This window comes from Morone saxatilis, unplaced genomic scaffold (genome assembly GCF_004916995.1).
Source record: "Morone saxatilis isolate NCDOM2014 unplaced genomic scaffold, NCSU_SB_2.0 Contig17, whole genome shotgun sequence".
Classification (NCBI taxonomy): Eukaryota; Metazoa; Chordata; class Actinopteri; family Moronidae; genus Morone; species Morone saxatilis.
Window position 1 is genome coordinate 15479158 of NW_023339729.1, and position 14881 is coordinate 15494038.

Genomic DNA, 14881 nt, shown 5'->3' on the forward strand with positions numbered 1-14881 from the left:
ACTTGATGGACTAAATGTCACCTGTCTTTTAGACTTAAACTTTATTTCACCTTTCTTGTCTGTGTGGACGTCAAGTTTGTTATTGTTGTTATTGTAGGTGGGCTACTGCCAGGGCCTGTCCTTCATTGCTGGAGTGCTGCTGTTACACATGGGGGAAGAGGACGCCTTCAACATGCTCAAATTTCTAATGTATGACGTGGGGCTCCGCAAACAGTACAGGCCAGACATGATTATCCTGCAGGTAAAATCCACACATATGTACAAACAAAACAGTCTCTTTGTTCCACGTATATAGCACACATGTACTGAGTCTGTCACTGCTGCCTTCACACCTTAACCTAGATCGTTTCTCCCTGTAACTCACACACTTCATACTTCAATTACATCAAAGAGAGGACTGCGGGTATCTTTTTATACGTCCATTCATCTCACATTATGTTTACTGTATATGAAATTTGATGCATGTCTTCCCTCCTCTGTTTTCAGAATCAGAGTGATCGGCTTACGTCTTTCATGTTTTAACAAAGTGACACCATTAGTTTGATTGAGACGTGGTTATTGGTGCCTTGCGTGAGAATTTAGCTGGTTTTATATTTGATAAAAGGGGTTAACTGGAGTTCTGCCATAGATACCTGTGACATGTTGACATGACAGGTTTTGAATCATAATTCAGTATCAGATTTCATCCTGTTATAGAACTTTTACAACACTATACAGATGTTGTGTACATGATACCATGTAATGCTTGAATTATGTCGCCCACAGTTATTATGTAATTCTTTCATTCACTTTGTGAAAAAAGGCAACTGTGGGAAGTTTCCTTAACTGAAAAGGGCCAGATAATTGACCCTTGCTTAAACTTTCTTGATGTTGTCTTTAATCTCTACCCGCATCAGAAACTTGTCAAAGAAAAACAAAACCTGTGGTCTCCATATGGTATCTCAGTAGCACGTCATGCTACAGCTACGTGCATAGGTTCCCAACTTCAAAACCATGTGTAAAATAATAAAAGCACAATTTGTACATAATGTACACTCAACCACATGCTCCCAGTCAAACCAACAAAAACAATCTGTGATATGTTGTCCATGTCAGATTCAGATGTACCAGTTGTCGCGGCTGCTTCACGACTACCACAGGGATCTTTACAGCCACCTAGAGCAGCAGGAGATCGGGCCCAGCTTATACGCCACCCCCTGGTTTCTCACTGCCTTCGCCTCACACTTCCCCCTCGGCTTTGTGGCCAGAGTCTTCGGTAAGCTTTGAGAGTGTGTATGTATGTATCTGCTCATAAATCACACTCTTGTTTTACTTGGTCACCACACCGTTTCTTCTTCCTTGGCAGTTTAGATGTAGGAAAGAAGCAGGGTGGTTGGGTGTGGAAAGATGTTTTCTCCACAGTTAACTTTTCTAATTAGATCTTGAACCCAGAGTGATAGAAGGGGGAGGAAAGCGGTGGAGCAGCATGAAAATAACTATGATTGAAGGACGTGGCAAAACAAGAGGAAACAGAAGGTTGTAAAGCAAAGTACATACAAGAAGTCTAATAGGTTTGGCAGCGGGACAAATAAGATGGGAGTGGGACATTGTATTTTGTTAAAGTATAAACTGTTTTTGATAATAAAAGTTTTATGATAATAATTATAACTTTTCTTCAAACTTAAAAAGCAGTTTGCTCTATAATAGTGAGTCATGTACACAGAGTCTTTCCTGTGAAATGACCTTTGATCATTTTTATAAATATCAAACCCACAAGCCCTTGTATACGTATTTTTTCTGCATATATATGCTTTTGTCTTCCTCATTGCTTCCTCACCGTTGGTTTCATGCCTAATTTCTTACATGGTGCACAGTCACTGAACCAGACGTACTGGCTCCTCTTGCTCATCCAAGTGTAACACTGTGTGTGTGTGTGTGGTGTGTTGTGGGGGTGTGTGTGTGTGTGTGTGTGTGTGTGTGGTGTGTGTGTGTGTGGGTGTGTGTGTGTGTGTGTGTGTTGCCACGGGGCATTCTGTGTGGCGGCGGTGTTGTGGTTTGTTTGTGTTGCAGTTAGGGCATCATTATCATAGTACTGTGAAGTCTTTGGTAGCATACAACATGTGGGGCTCCACACCTCCACTCCCATATCTTAATCTGCTGTATGATCTCATGCAATCCTACCAAACCCTTACCCCACCCTGATGCATTCAAAGCACGCATACAAACACACACCTACTCCTCCCGCTTCACCAGATTCACCCTGCCCTATATTTCTGTTTGCTTAAACCTCTTTATTGACGTCAAAGCATCTATCATTTAAAATAACCTTTTAAGTCACCAATCAACACAGTAAGCTGGGCTGTAAGCACCTATCATTATTAATTTCACGTTACATAATTCGAAAAAAGGCTATCACGTCATGGCCTTTTCCAACCAATCTCATTGTTTTCTTTATTTCTCTTTTCTTCGTCAGTAACCTTTGACTCCTCTGTGTCCTCTGTCAGATATGTTGTTCCTGCAGGGGTCTGAGGTCATCTTTAAAGTGGCCTTGAGCCTCCTGGGAAGCCACAAGCCCCTGATCCTGCAGCATGAGAGCCTGGAGTCCATAGTGGACTTCATCAAGACCACACTGCCCAACCTGGGCCTGGTGCAGATGGAGAAAACCATCAACCAGGTTAGATTAACAAATCATTCAGTAATGTGCAACTACCCCCAACTAACTGGGATACAATACAAAGTGAATATTTTTATGGACCTTATTTATTGTAAATTTGGGGATTATTATAGTAATAGTATTGCATTTCATCATATTGTGGGGAAGCAAGACATTTTTAATAATCTAATCATTGTTAATCTTGTTAAGTCTGTAATATTTTTCTTATTGTCAGCAAAACCCTTCTTTTTTCTCTCTTTGGTACCCAAACCCATTTGTTTCTACTGAGAACATACATCTTTCAAAATGGGAATATAAGTGATGGATAAGAAACCCCAAATAAGTTCCTAAAACAGCTGCGTACTGCAGTTTCAGACAAATGTTACTCAAGTGGGAGTTGAGAGTTTCACACTTTCACGTTTAGTGCACTGGTGAGTATTTAGTGGAGGAGGACAGTGTTTGTGGGCTTGACTACAGTTTCAGTGTTCATAATGAAAGAGCATGATGGAATGAAGGCTTATTTGTGTTGTTGGTAGTTTTTGGACGACAATGAAGGTCTGTGGCGCAGAGGAATAAAATACTTGAGGTTTTTGGATACACACACAGTACTTAGAAGGATTAATTAATTGTCGGTTTTGGGCTTTTCTTTAGTTGACAATAAAACATCTAGAATGTCACCAGACTTCCACATTTAACTCAAAGTGACATACAGCAGTGATTTCTACCTCCTGTGGATCAGTGACCAGATAAGCTCTTGTTTAATCTTGTACGTCTGTGTGTAAATATGTGATGATACTGTGTTTGAGTGTATTTGAGGGAAGTATTATGGTTCCCGAGAACATTTAAACACATGTATTTCATCTTAAAATGGGGTTTTACAACTCATGGCACTGGTGGAGACAATATAATTGTCTTCATGACTAAACAACAAAATGATATTCTGCTTGAGTGACAGATGCTATCAATGTGAACCACACCCTCTCCTTATAACAGCTGTTTGGGTGGAGTGTCAGTGAAGTCATTTGACCTTTAACCTCATGCGTCAGTATTTATGGTGAAAGAAAAACAAGAAAACTACTGTATGTCAACAACATCAGGCTCAAGTGTTTCAATTGACTCCAATAACCAAACATAGTCCTGATCAGTGTGTTCCTCGAGTAATGAGTCAGTCTCATGTAAACTGATGTCAAGATGGAACGTTTCACATTAACTTTTATAGTAATGAAGGCTGCCAGGTGTCTTGAGATGGGAGACTTATAGACACGTAGTGGTATTATCAAGATATGGCATAGTTTAGAAAGTATGCATTCACCTTCTAATTTGCATGATATAGCAATAGGGTGCTGAGTAATGCTCCAGCTACCTGGTACTTTCCCTCGAGGGCCACTTATCTACCTCTGTTTGTCTATATGTTAACTGTGCTGTGACTCACAGTTTCACTAAAACAAAAAGGAAAAAAGAGGTAGTGTACTTACAGGATGCGTTGCTTATTTTCTACTATGCAGTAATATAGAATTTGTAGGTAGAGGACAACAATCTGCAAATTTGTAACGTGAGAAGTAAACACTTTAAGGGAAATTCCAGCTTCATGCAACCTTTTGTTCATAGTTTTGGCCATCAGTCATATCAGTAATAACATTGCATTGCAGTGAGACAGTTGTACAAGGTTTAATCAAACAAAGAGAAAAAAAGGCAAATGCTGATATTACGACCTTATTACAACTACCTGTCTTTTATATACATCTGGATATTTCTGGTGCACTCGGGTTGGCTTTTATTTCCAAATAAAGTTGAAAAATCTTGCTAAACCAAAATAAAAAGGAATATCTGGTTTGCGTCTTTGCTTTATGAGCAGAAAGTATGTTTTTTATAAAAGCCAGTGTGCAATGAATTATGGTACTCTATGGACTCAAATTAAAACTAGAAAGACAAATTCAAAGCACTCTGAATCCTCAGTGTAGTAAAATGACTTTAATATGGCCAACACATTTCAGCTTAAATCCAAAACCTTATCATCTGGACGTTTCTTACCCTGACAAACTTTGTGTGTGTGTTGTGGCCGTACAATGTTATCATAACAGATAATGGCCAAACTACACAAATAAAACCCAAGTTGTAATGACCCGGAACTTTCCTTTAAACATCACTGTTACATACACAATAAAGTTCTCTTGTTTTACACATTTTTATTGAGCTGATTGGGCCACATATAGAAAACTATTATAGAATAGAATTTAACCTCCAGCCGAGGCATGAAAATTCCCGTTGGTCTCACCTGATCACATAAAAACATACATCAATACAGCACATCTCCTCATCACATCATAACATACACACAATGTACAACATGCCTTCAGTTGATTGGACTAGGTGGAGTTTAACAATTATAAAGCCAAAGATGTGTTATGGTATACAAATGTCTACTTTACAATCGGTAAGTGAAAAAACAGGAATAACAACAAACTGAGGAGGGGAAACCTAACGCATTCAAATTTCCCAACTTAAACACATTGTTGTTAATATTACAAAGGTTTAAAATATAGACTGTATTTAAATTTTTCCATGTGCATTTATGGATGTGAATCTTTTTACACTCTTTTTCTGAATGTTCATTCGAGGTTGATAAATGTCAGAAATGTTTAAATTGTTGCTGCACGTTGTAAACATTTCCTGTGTGCATTAGGTTTGTGAGATGGATATGTCCAAGCAGCTCCAGGCCTATGAGGTGGAGTACCACGTGTTGCAGGATGAACTGCTGGACATGCCCCCAAACCTCAACCAACACCAGCGAGCTGCACAGCTGGAGAGGACCAATCAGAGCCTCCGACAGCAGAACCTCGACCTGCTTGAGGAGCTGCAGGTAAACACACGCATACACAAAAAAAGACACAAGTTATCTTGTGTTTTACTGTGTTACATTCAACCATCGCTGCCTCCCACCCAGGTGTCACATGCTCGCGTCTGCAGCCTGGAGAGCCGAGTGGAGGCTTTGGCCCAGTCGGAGGGGCAGTTGAGGGAGCAGGTTTCCGCACTGGAGGAGGAGAAGAAACAGCTAGCGAGCACCGTCACACGCCTCCAGGACCTCCTCACCAGCCTCGGCATACAAACTACCCCTGATGGACTCACACTCCCCGCAGCAACAGCAAAGGTGGAGGGGCTGGTGAACAGGACTGGACACTCCCTTCCCCACCCTTTGGCTCTGCCAGAAGGTTCATAAACGCACCTAATTATCTTCCAAATGAAAAGGTTGAGCGGAGGAGGAGTCGGGTTGTGGAGGGCCCAGGACAAGAAGGTGAAGTAAGACGTTGGGACGCCTCCCTACCTCGACCTAGCCGAGCTTGTGAATGTTTTAATAAAAAGTGGAAAATACCGAGATAGTTGGACCTAAAACAGAGAGGAGAATAATGGAAATATAACAAAAATGGGGATGAGGTTAAAAGAGAAAGAAAAATAAAGGAATGCCCCCCTTTGAGTATTATCCTAAAATGCAGAGTGCTCTCTTCCCGCTCTCTAACAAATATAAACAAACATGTGATCTGACCAACAATCCCCAAACATAGCACTGTCCCACTGGGACTCTACTGTAAAAACTGAACAGTTACATTTGCACCTGTACTTGTATGTTTGTGTCTTTGAATGTCTGTGAGTGTCTTTACTCGTGTGTTTTCTGCTCTTGCGACAGGGTTTGTGTGGATGAAACAAGGCTAAAACAGCCAAAGAATGTCCTTTATATATGTATTAAAAAAAAAAGCTCGAACAAAGAACATGTTATTGATCAGGCTTACACACAGTAAGTGAGTAATACAAAGATGAAATGTTTCCAAAGAACAAATCAGAGAAGTGTGACAACAAAATGAGATGAAGCGACGGGTGAAGAAATAAACTTCATGACAAAGTACATTTTTGTTTTGTTTTTCTATTTTAAAAGTTGAATATGACATAAGCTAAATTATATTAGATCTCAGAAGGTGGTGCTTATATTCAGTGGTCAGGGGTGAACTATTTTAAATTTCTCCTTCGTATTTCTAGTCTTCCACGTTTTTTTGCTTCCTGATCCTTTACGTTTCAAACTTAATTTAGTTAGCAGGAAGAGTGACACAGTAAATCCAGCCCATTTCACATCCTGTTTTTTCACCTTTGAGTACAAGTCGATCTATCTGTGTAGAAAGGGAAATAGAAGCAGAAAACCTTAAAACAGTATACCTTTCAAGTGAGGGGAAGTACAGAGTTTTACAGATCAGTTATTTTAAAATACTGCAAAATACACTCAAGTCTGAAACTTCAAATAAGAAACCTCTGCTGCTGAGACAATCTGTCAGCTATGAGTCATTTACTGTATTCAACACACTGAATTCCTTCAACCCGAGTTGCAGCTCGGTGTGTATGTTAATGTCTAAATGTGTGTCTGTGTGCTTGTGCACTTCACTGATGGCAACAAATCTGTTGATTTACACTGTAAAGATATTTTGCTTTTACTCCAGACTCTCCTTGCACATGTGTGTTGTTTTAATTGATTATTGCTATTATTGTTCTGTACTTTACAATACATTTCATACCCTTTCAGCACCTCTGAAGCCAGTTTTCTTTTTGTGTGTGTTTGCCTTTGTACAGTATGAACTCACAGGTGTCGGACTGTTAAAGATAGTGTAGATTGTACCACCTCCTGTCTAAACATGCCAGTCACTTTGAATGCTCATACAGGATTTCAAGCATATGGAAATGTACTGTACACGGTATTTAAAACACAGACATGCATTTCGATCCAGAAACTCCCTTTGAGGTTGCAGAAAAAGCATGTCGGGGCACGTTGTGGCTCTGGTAGTATGCGTGTGTACAGAAACAGCAACAACAATCAACATACACAGTAAAACTGAGAATGTTGCATAATCAGTATTTGTTTGTGTGTAAATTATGAAACGTCGTCTCAGGTCTGTGCATTTCAATTTTTATACACCTTAAAAACATACTAATAATTTTCTACGTACATGTACGCTCCACTGCCAAGTGCTCCAGTTGTTCGAGGAGATCATGACTTTTTGGGGGTTTTTTTCTTCAGAAGTCCAGCTCAAAGTAAGAGGAGTATACAATTACAAGAGCTAACTGCGAGACCCTTTTCTCCTCACATACCTAAACCTGTTTGAGGTCCTCTGAGTGGACTTTAATTAATTAATCAACCTGCTGGACGTTTTTGTTTGTTCAAAATAAGTATGATGAAGGCCATTACAGGTATTTTAAGTCTATATGTTTACAGAAAAAATTTACTTTAAATACATTTTTTCGTAAAGATCACTTTACACAGTTTACTCTGGTGCCACACAGTCACTGTAAAAGCTGAAATAGATCAATTGGGTTGAAGCCTTTTTCTATTGGCAAATTTTCCACCCTTCTGAAGTGTCTGTGAGCCAAGCAAGAAGTTACCATCCTTAAAGATGCACTAATCAATATTTTTATATTAACACTGGATCAAATTACTGCATGTAATGCAAAAGAGGTCGCTCATGGTGACAGACCCACAGAGAGTTATCTGTTAGTGTGTTAGCTTCTTTTAGCTTATTGTTTTGGTTTTATGGTCTTTCAACTTTTTTTTCGCTCTTAAAGTGGGAACTGTTGGGTTTCTGTAAATAATTTTATAAGGTGTACAGTCTTGACCTACTGTAAAGTGTCATGAGATAACTTTTGGTATGAATTGGTGGTATACAGATAAAAGTGAATTGAATTGCCCTTAAGGCTCTCTGTACACCACCTGCCCAGCACCAAATGGTAGACAGACACAGTAGCTGCTGATGAGCCAGATACTTCCCTCAGGAGTTGGTAGAGACCAAAAATAGAGCAAATATTGGACTTATATTCATCCATTGGCCAGAAACACAACTGCAAATGAATGATAACGTTGCTCCGTAACATCTGGATGTGAAATGGGAATGTGGAGCAAAATGTCTCTCTAAAGATGTAAAACCTTTTTATTTTTTTTGTTTGCTGTTAACCACCATTCACAATTTATTTTGTGCAGGCCTCCTTTTCCTCTTTGTACAATGTGCATTGCATTGTGGGTCAAAAGGGTCATCATCATCATCAACAACAACACAAATGTATCATTCAGTATGCACATGACATGTTTTAAATATACTCAATGTTACGCCCCCACCAATAGGCGGCTCTATGGGGCAAACAACACCCCACAGATGCAAAACAACCACAGGAAGACATCTTTAAAACAACCAAATCCATGGGATTTACTAACATAAAGAAATAGAAACAACCAAGACACCGAATCAAGAGTAAATCAAGGTAATCAAAAGATACAAAGCAGCACAAAATCCCAGGATCAGGCAGTTACACCAGCAGTCCGCACTCCAAAAACCTCTCCCACAGGAGCGTCTAACCCCATTCACTGATCAGGTGCATCTCATTTAGCAATCAGCACACGTGGGCAGAGCAGAGAACAACGAAACACGTTCAGCCATAACAATAATTTTCCAGTGTGGACAGACAACGTACTCATAAACCTGCTCATGAGTTATTGCAGTAACTGTCACTGTTGGATCCTGGCCAGGGAGATTTGTTAAATATTCTTTATCTCTTCCCCCCATGTTCTGTCTGCTTCTGTACTTAAACTGCAAATAAGGGCAAAAGTGCTAATAAAAAATGTGCATTAGCTGCTGACTCGCTGACAGCTCCAGAAATGCTGCTCTGTAAATGACCTTTGACCTGCCCTGCCCTACATGAGCGCAAAACAAAAAACTTTCCCCACAGGGATCAAACAAGAACCATGTTGTTATTACTCATGCACTATAATTAATACTGCCACTGAACTCTTGCACTGATCACTCTTCATGCGTTAAAGACACGGCGCTCAAGTCGTGATCCAAACCAAACACTCAAGCTGAATGGAGATTTCCATGAAGCAGCAACAAAGGGAGTCAAGTTCTCTACATAACATCCAGAAGGCGAACACGTCCTCCTCTGCTTATGAGACTGATCAGCAGGTAAACTGCATGACTGCTTGATATGTGGCCACACCCTGTAGACCACCATGACCAGCCTCACTGGGGTTAGATGCAGCTAATCTGTGATAATCTCTGGGGTGCTTATGTGGATTTCTTTTTTTTCTTTTTTTTAAAGTTACATAACCCCTGACCGAGCAGCCCTGCCCATCTCCTATGGTCCTGTGTTGAAGGCTCAGTTATCATGAAGTGTTGTAACAGCTAAGATTTTGAATAGATGCGATGTATGTGTGTGTATGTGTGTGCACCTGCTGTGTCAGTACTCCTGCTGTTACAGGTTGAAAAGGGCAAAAAGATCCTGTCTGTTCAGGAGAGGCGGCTTTTCGCGTGACTGTGGCTGACACGCTGCATCTTTGTACAGATTTTCTTAATTCTCTGGTTGAGTGAACAGAGTGGGCCGGATCACTTGTCGTTTTGAGTGCCGCCTACACTGTTTGTTAACTGTGTATGTGTACAGTGTGTGTGTGTGTGTGTGTGTTTATGTGTCTCTGTGCTGGCCTGAGCAGACTGCCAGGGGTTGTGCCCAGAGTTTTGTTTTATTTGACTTGGCATCCTGTTTACCCTTCCACACTCCACCTCAGCCCTGCCCTGCCCTGCACCGAGCTCCACCGCATGCCTCTATCCTCCTACAGTCCTTATTCAACACAGTCTGAGTGAGCCTGAGAGAGGGATTTTCAAGCTGTGGATGTGATAATTACATATTGATTATAAATAAATCTTTGGAGGGCAGTATATGTGTGTGATGTCTGAAGTTACTGAGCTCTGGTTCTCTTCCATCTGGTAGAAAACCAGACTGAGAGCATACAGCCATGCTAGCAGCTCTGTGAAGTTGTGCAAAATTTAAATTATGCCCTGATGATGGAAAAATTAAAAGTTAAAGATCCCCTCCAGGGGGCGCATGGTAGCTCACCTGGTAGAGCGTGCTGAGTATCGGATTTGTTTTTTCCACAAAATAAGAATATATATATATATGTGCACGTTACAATCCTTAAAAAGGCATCCACTCTACTAAAATGTCAGAATTTATGGATGTTACATTTTCCTGATAGACACAAGATGTTTCCTACTTCACTGTAAAGTCTATTCTCAGTGTTTGCGCATTAGTGGCTTCATGTTTCTATATTACAATTGTATAAGCTGCAAACTGGACCAAACTCTTTGTGATGTCACAAATAATGGTCATTGGTCCCGCCCCTTAAAGATCAGATTTTCAATGATCCCAGAGAAACTGCTAGTGACTAGTGTCAAACTCTGCCCATATATCATTCTGCACATTCTTATGTTGGTGCTAGAGCAGGGCTGCACAAAGTGGGGTCCACCATGAGGGTTTGATTTGGCCCTACCAGACTTTAATATGTAGTATCTCTAACTATTAGACACTTTGCAGGAATTCAGTTAATTAAGGGAACTTTGGATCATACCATTTTGCATTTTAACAATACAATAATAATATGGCCGGTGGCCCACCATTACATTTAAGTTTTGGCCCTTCAAAGGAAAATGTTTCGGCATGTCAGTGAGATTCATCCTCTGGGGACCACGAATGTCTGTAACAAATTTCATGACAATCCATCCAATAGATTCTTCGGTCTGTCCTAAAGTGGTGGGGTGATCATTGCCGTCCCCAGTGCTATACAGTTAGGAGGGTAAAAAATAAAGCTGTTGTGTCTTTATCAGCTCACCTTTAAACACCAACACATGCCACCTGCATCCTTTTATGTGGTGTATAAAGTAATTCAAGTGGATTTAATCATTAATGATGCACTGTTTAAGGACACGTAACGGCACTTCAAGTGCTAAAAGGAGAGTGTACTGGTCAGTACAAGGTCTCATGAGGCACTACCGCAGCACTAAACCTTGATAAGCAGCTACTTCACCTGAAGCACCTGGATAATTCAGAATAATGGAGGCCATAAAGGCAGCTCCTGATTATACTGGATCTGCTGACTCCATCAGGCTGCTCCTGTCAGTGTACCTTTACTCCGAGTCTGTTGAATCTGTTGAATATTAACCTGAATAAATGTATGTTTTGATAAACCTATGATCAGGCTTATCATTCTTGGGGGGGGAAACTTCTACTGTGCAGGAAATTATGCATTTCATACTACATGAGTAAAAACAGAAATAGGAAACAGAAGACCTATTTTCACAGTTTGATTTGTTTTACAAAAGAAAACAACAATCCTTAACTTAAAAATGCTGAAAATAAGAATTAAAAGTCATATTTTATACTCAGTTTTGTTATTAGCACTGTGAACTAATAGACAATATTAGAGCTTCTCAGGGATCACATTCACATTTTCACTTTCTCACTATAAGTGGTTCATGAATTCAATTCATTCAGAGAGGTTTCTTCCCTTGGGCCATCACCATGTTACACTTTGTTGTAAGATTAGCCTGTCAAAAGCTAGACGTCCAACGTGCTGTCTTACAGCCACATGTGAGTTGTTGTTTTGTTCTGTCAACACAACGGTGAATGATGCTCTCATTTTGTACAAACTTTGTCTCGTTTATGAATGTTATGTTCACCATAGTGGAGTCGGAGGGGGAGGTGAATAATTAAAGCGACCACAAGGAACTTTCACTTTGTGTTGGTTCTGGCAGCCCCTGTGGACAAAATCGGTAGTGTTAAAATTGCATCATTTCACTTTATTTCGAGGGTAATCTGACTGAATCCAACCCGGCAGCAGGCATTAAAAATAACTTTATACATATAGTTAAACTTTGGTTTATGTAGGTCATAAAGAGGCAACATAATTACATTGAGATTTTTTCATAACCAGTTAAAACTCATTTAAGTAGTTTATATATCTAATTTAAATATCAAATTATTCAATAATTTATTAAATAGTGTTGCTCTATTTTAAAGTGTGTGTCTGTGTTACTTTAAAGTACTTTATATATGTGCTCTCAACACTTTACATCCTCTTAGACTAAAGACAAACACAAGCAATAGCAGGCTATATGGCTACGTTTAAATGCTTCCTTGTTGTTAAATAAATAATATAAATACAAAGAAAGATCAGCACAATCGACTGTTGTAGACATTTGCAGGTAAGGTAGTTTCAATGCAAGGTAATCTTAAATATACACTACAGAATATTCTCTTCTGATGGTTGTAATGACAAACAACAATAAACAACAATGAAGAAACAATGTGTACAAACAAGAGGATTGCCATCTAGACTTGACCCAAATTGTCCTTTGCCACACCTTACCAATCTGCATATTTGCACTCAAGCATGTACACATTTTTGTTGTAGGTTGTTTTGAAAAATTTTACAGCTCACATAGACACCAGACCAAGATACACTTCAGCATTTCAATACTTATATGACATATTTATAATGTTTTAGCTAGCTGTCTAGCTTTTTAAATACTTCTTAGTATTTCTTAAATACTAATTAATATTCTTTCATTGCACACCATTCTTTCCTCACCACAGCCATAGTGTAAGAGCGTGCCACCATGTATTTCATTTCAAGTTTCATGAGTATGTAATACATAAAATTAAACTCCCACTTCACATAAGTTCCCTTTGTTTCTTAAACATGCACAAGCATCCAGAAATGCATTTAATTTTTCCTTTTTCAAGATCCAATCAACATCCTGGATCGTTCAGGGGGATTTATTATGCGATGTGGTCTGCGTGAGTGTCAGTCAGCTATAATTTAAAGATAAAAACTGATTATAAAGAGAAACTACAGATCTTTTTCAAAGAAACGTCAAAGACTTGGCAAGGAAATTGCACATATATATCCCACCCTATGTGTTGCAACATCACTGTCTGTGTAAGCACGGGTCTGTTTCATCATACCACCCAGACATTGCAGCCCTGCATGTCCAAACTGCTAGTTAACAGTTGCATAATGTAGAGTACAATGAATGATGCACAAATTCCACTGTAATCTGACTAAATTTAACTCACAGTGTGTTTGTGCACGTGTGTGCATTAATGGCAATTAAAAACCCTCCCTTCTGTGTCAATTTTCAGCTTTTGTTCTTTGTTCTTATATGATCAACAGAAACAACACATGTTTGAAACTATAAAAGAGACAAACTGCTGTGCAAATCAACACCATCAAGCATTTTGTAAATATAAAAATGGGATTTCTAACATTGTTTTCATTTATAATTTGTGCTGCATGTCCTGTAGGTAAAAGAAGCCCTCAGCCCCTTTGGATGGCAAACAGTGTTATAAATTTAAGGAGCAGATGTGAAGATAAGAGTTAAAGTTACAGCATCCAGATGGCATTTTAACGGAATAATGATTTATGATTGTTGCTATCGGAGCTGATTACAGTAACACTTATGAAATCAAAGGTCGTAAAAAAATCTGACATTTATTGGGCCACACCCTCTGTAATTATTCAACAATACAGGTTAGGTATTACTGCCAATATATGATACGAAACACTTATTGACTGAAATAAAAGCTAACAGCCTACCATACTGTAAAAATATTAAATTACAAGCGTCAGGAGGATTATTATAGGCATCCATTAAAGGTCCAATGTGTAATTCATACCTATAAATTTTATATGTTTTCATTAGTGTATAATCACCCGAATATAGGAATATAGGGCTACTTTCCATAGAGTCCGTCATGTTGAACCACCATGTTTCTACAGTAGCAAGACAAGACAAACCAAACACTGGCTCTAGATAGGAGTGTTCGCTTTCTTCGTGCTTTTTGTAGTCACCATAGTTTCTCCTTTGCTCTTTGAAGGGGAGGGTGAAGCGACAATCTGCAACTAGATGTCACTAAATCCTACACACTGGTCCTTTAAGGTTGTACTTTTTATTGAGGTGAGGGTAATTTTAATGATTTAAATAATATTAGGGACTATATTTTGTAACAACGATAAGATCATCATAAGTTTGTAGTATGTAGTTCCTATAGCTGTCAGATTAATGTAGTGGCATCAGAAAGGTACAGTATTTACCTCTGGAGTAGCTGTATAAAGTGGCCTAAAATGGAAATACTAAAGAAGTACAAGTACCTAAAATTTGTGTACCTAAGTACAGTATTAGTTACTAGAAGTCAGGACATAAGCCCACAGTGTGCTGCAGATGCTCCACCAGTGACCTCAGAGTAAAAGAGTGAGGCCCCGATTATGAAAGAGGCAGATTGTAGTCATCCTGCTGAGTCACAAACTGCTAACATGGAACAGCAGAGTGGAGACATCCTCACTGGAAAACTGAGAAGGATGATGTTACAGGATTTGTATGTGTGTGTGTGTGT

General features: G+C 39.3%; 1 protein-coding gene across 1 annotated transcript in view; it reads left to right on the top strand.

Annotated features, from left to right (window-relative positions):
- Positions 1 to 7206, top strand: part of tbc1d1 (TBC1 (tre-2/USP6, BUB2, cdc16) domain family, member 1) — a gene marked incomplete in the record, with an annotated part of 45670 nt that extends 38464 nt beyond the window's left edge. The window contains 5 exon segments of the mRNA XM_035659797.1: positions 98 to 241; positions 1096 to 1255; positions 2484 to 2653; positions 5316 to 5492; positions 5577 to 7206. Coding sequence (XP_035515690.1) covers positions 98 to 241; positions 1096 to 1255; positions 2484 to 2653; positions 5316 to 5492; positions 5577 to 5849 — 924 coding nt within the window.
- Between the last annotated feature and the right edge of the window lie 7675 nt (positions 7207 to 14881).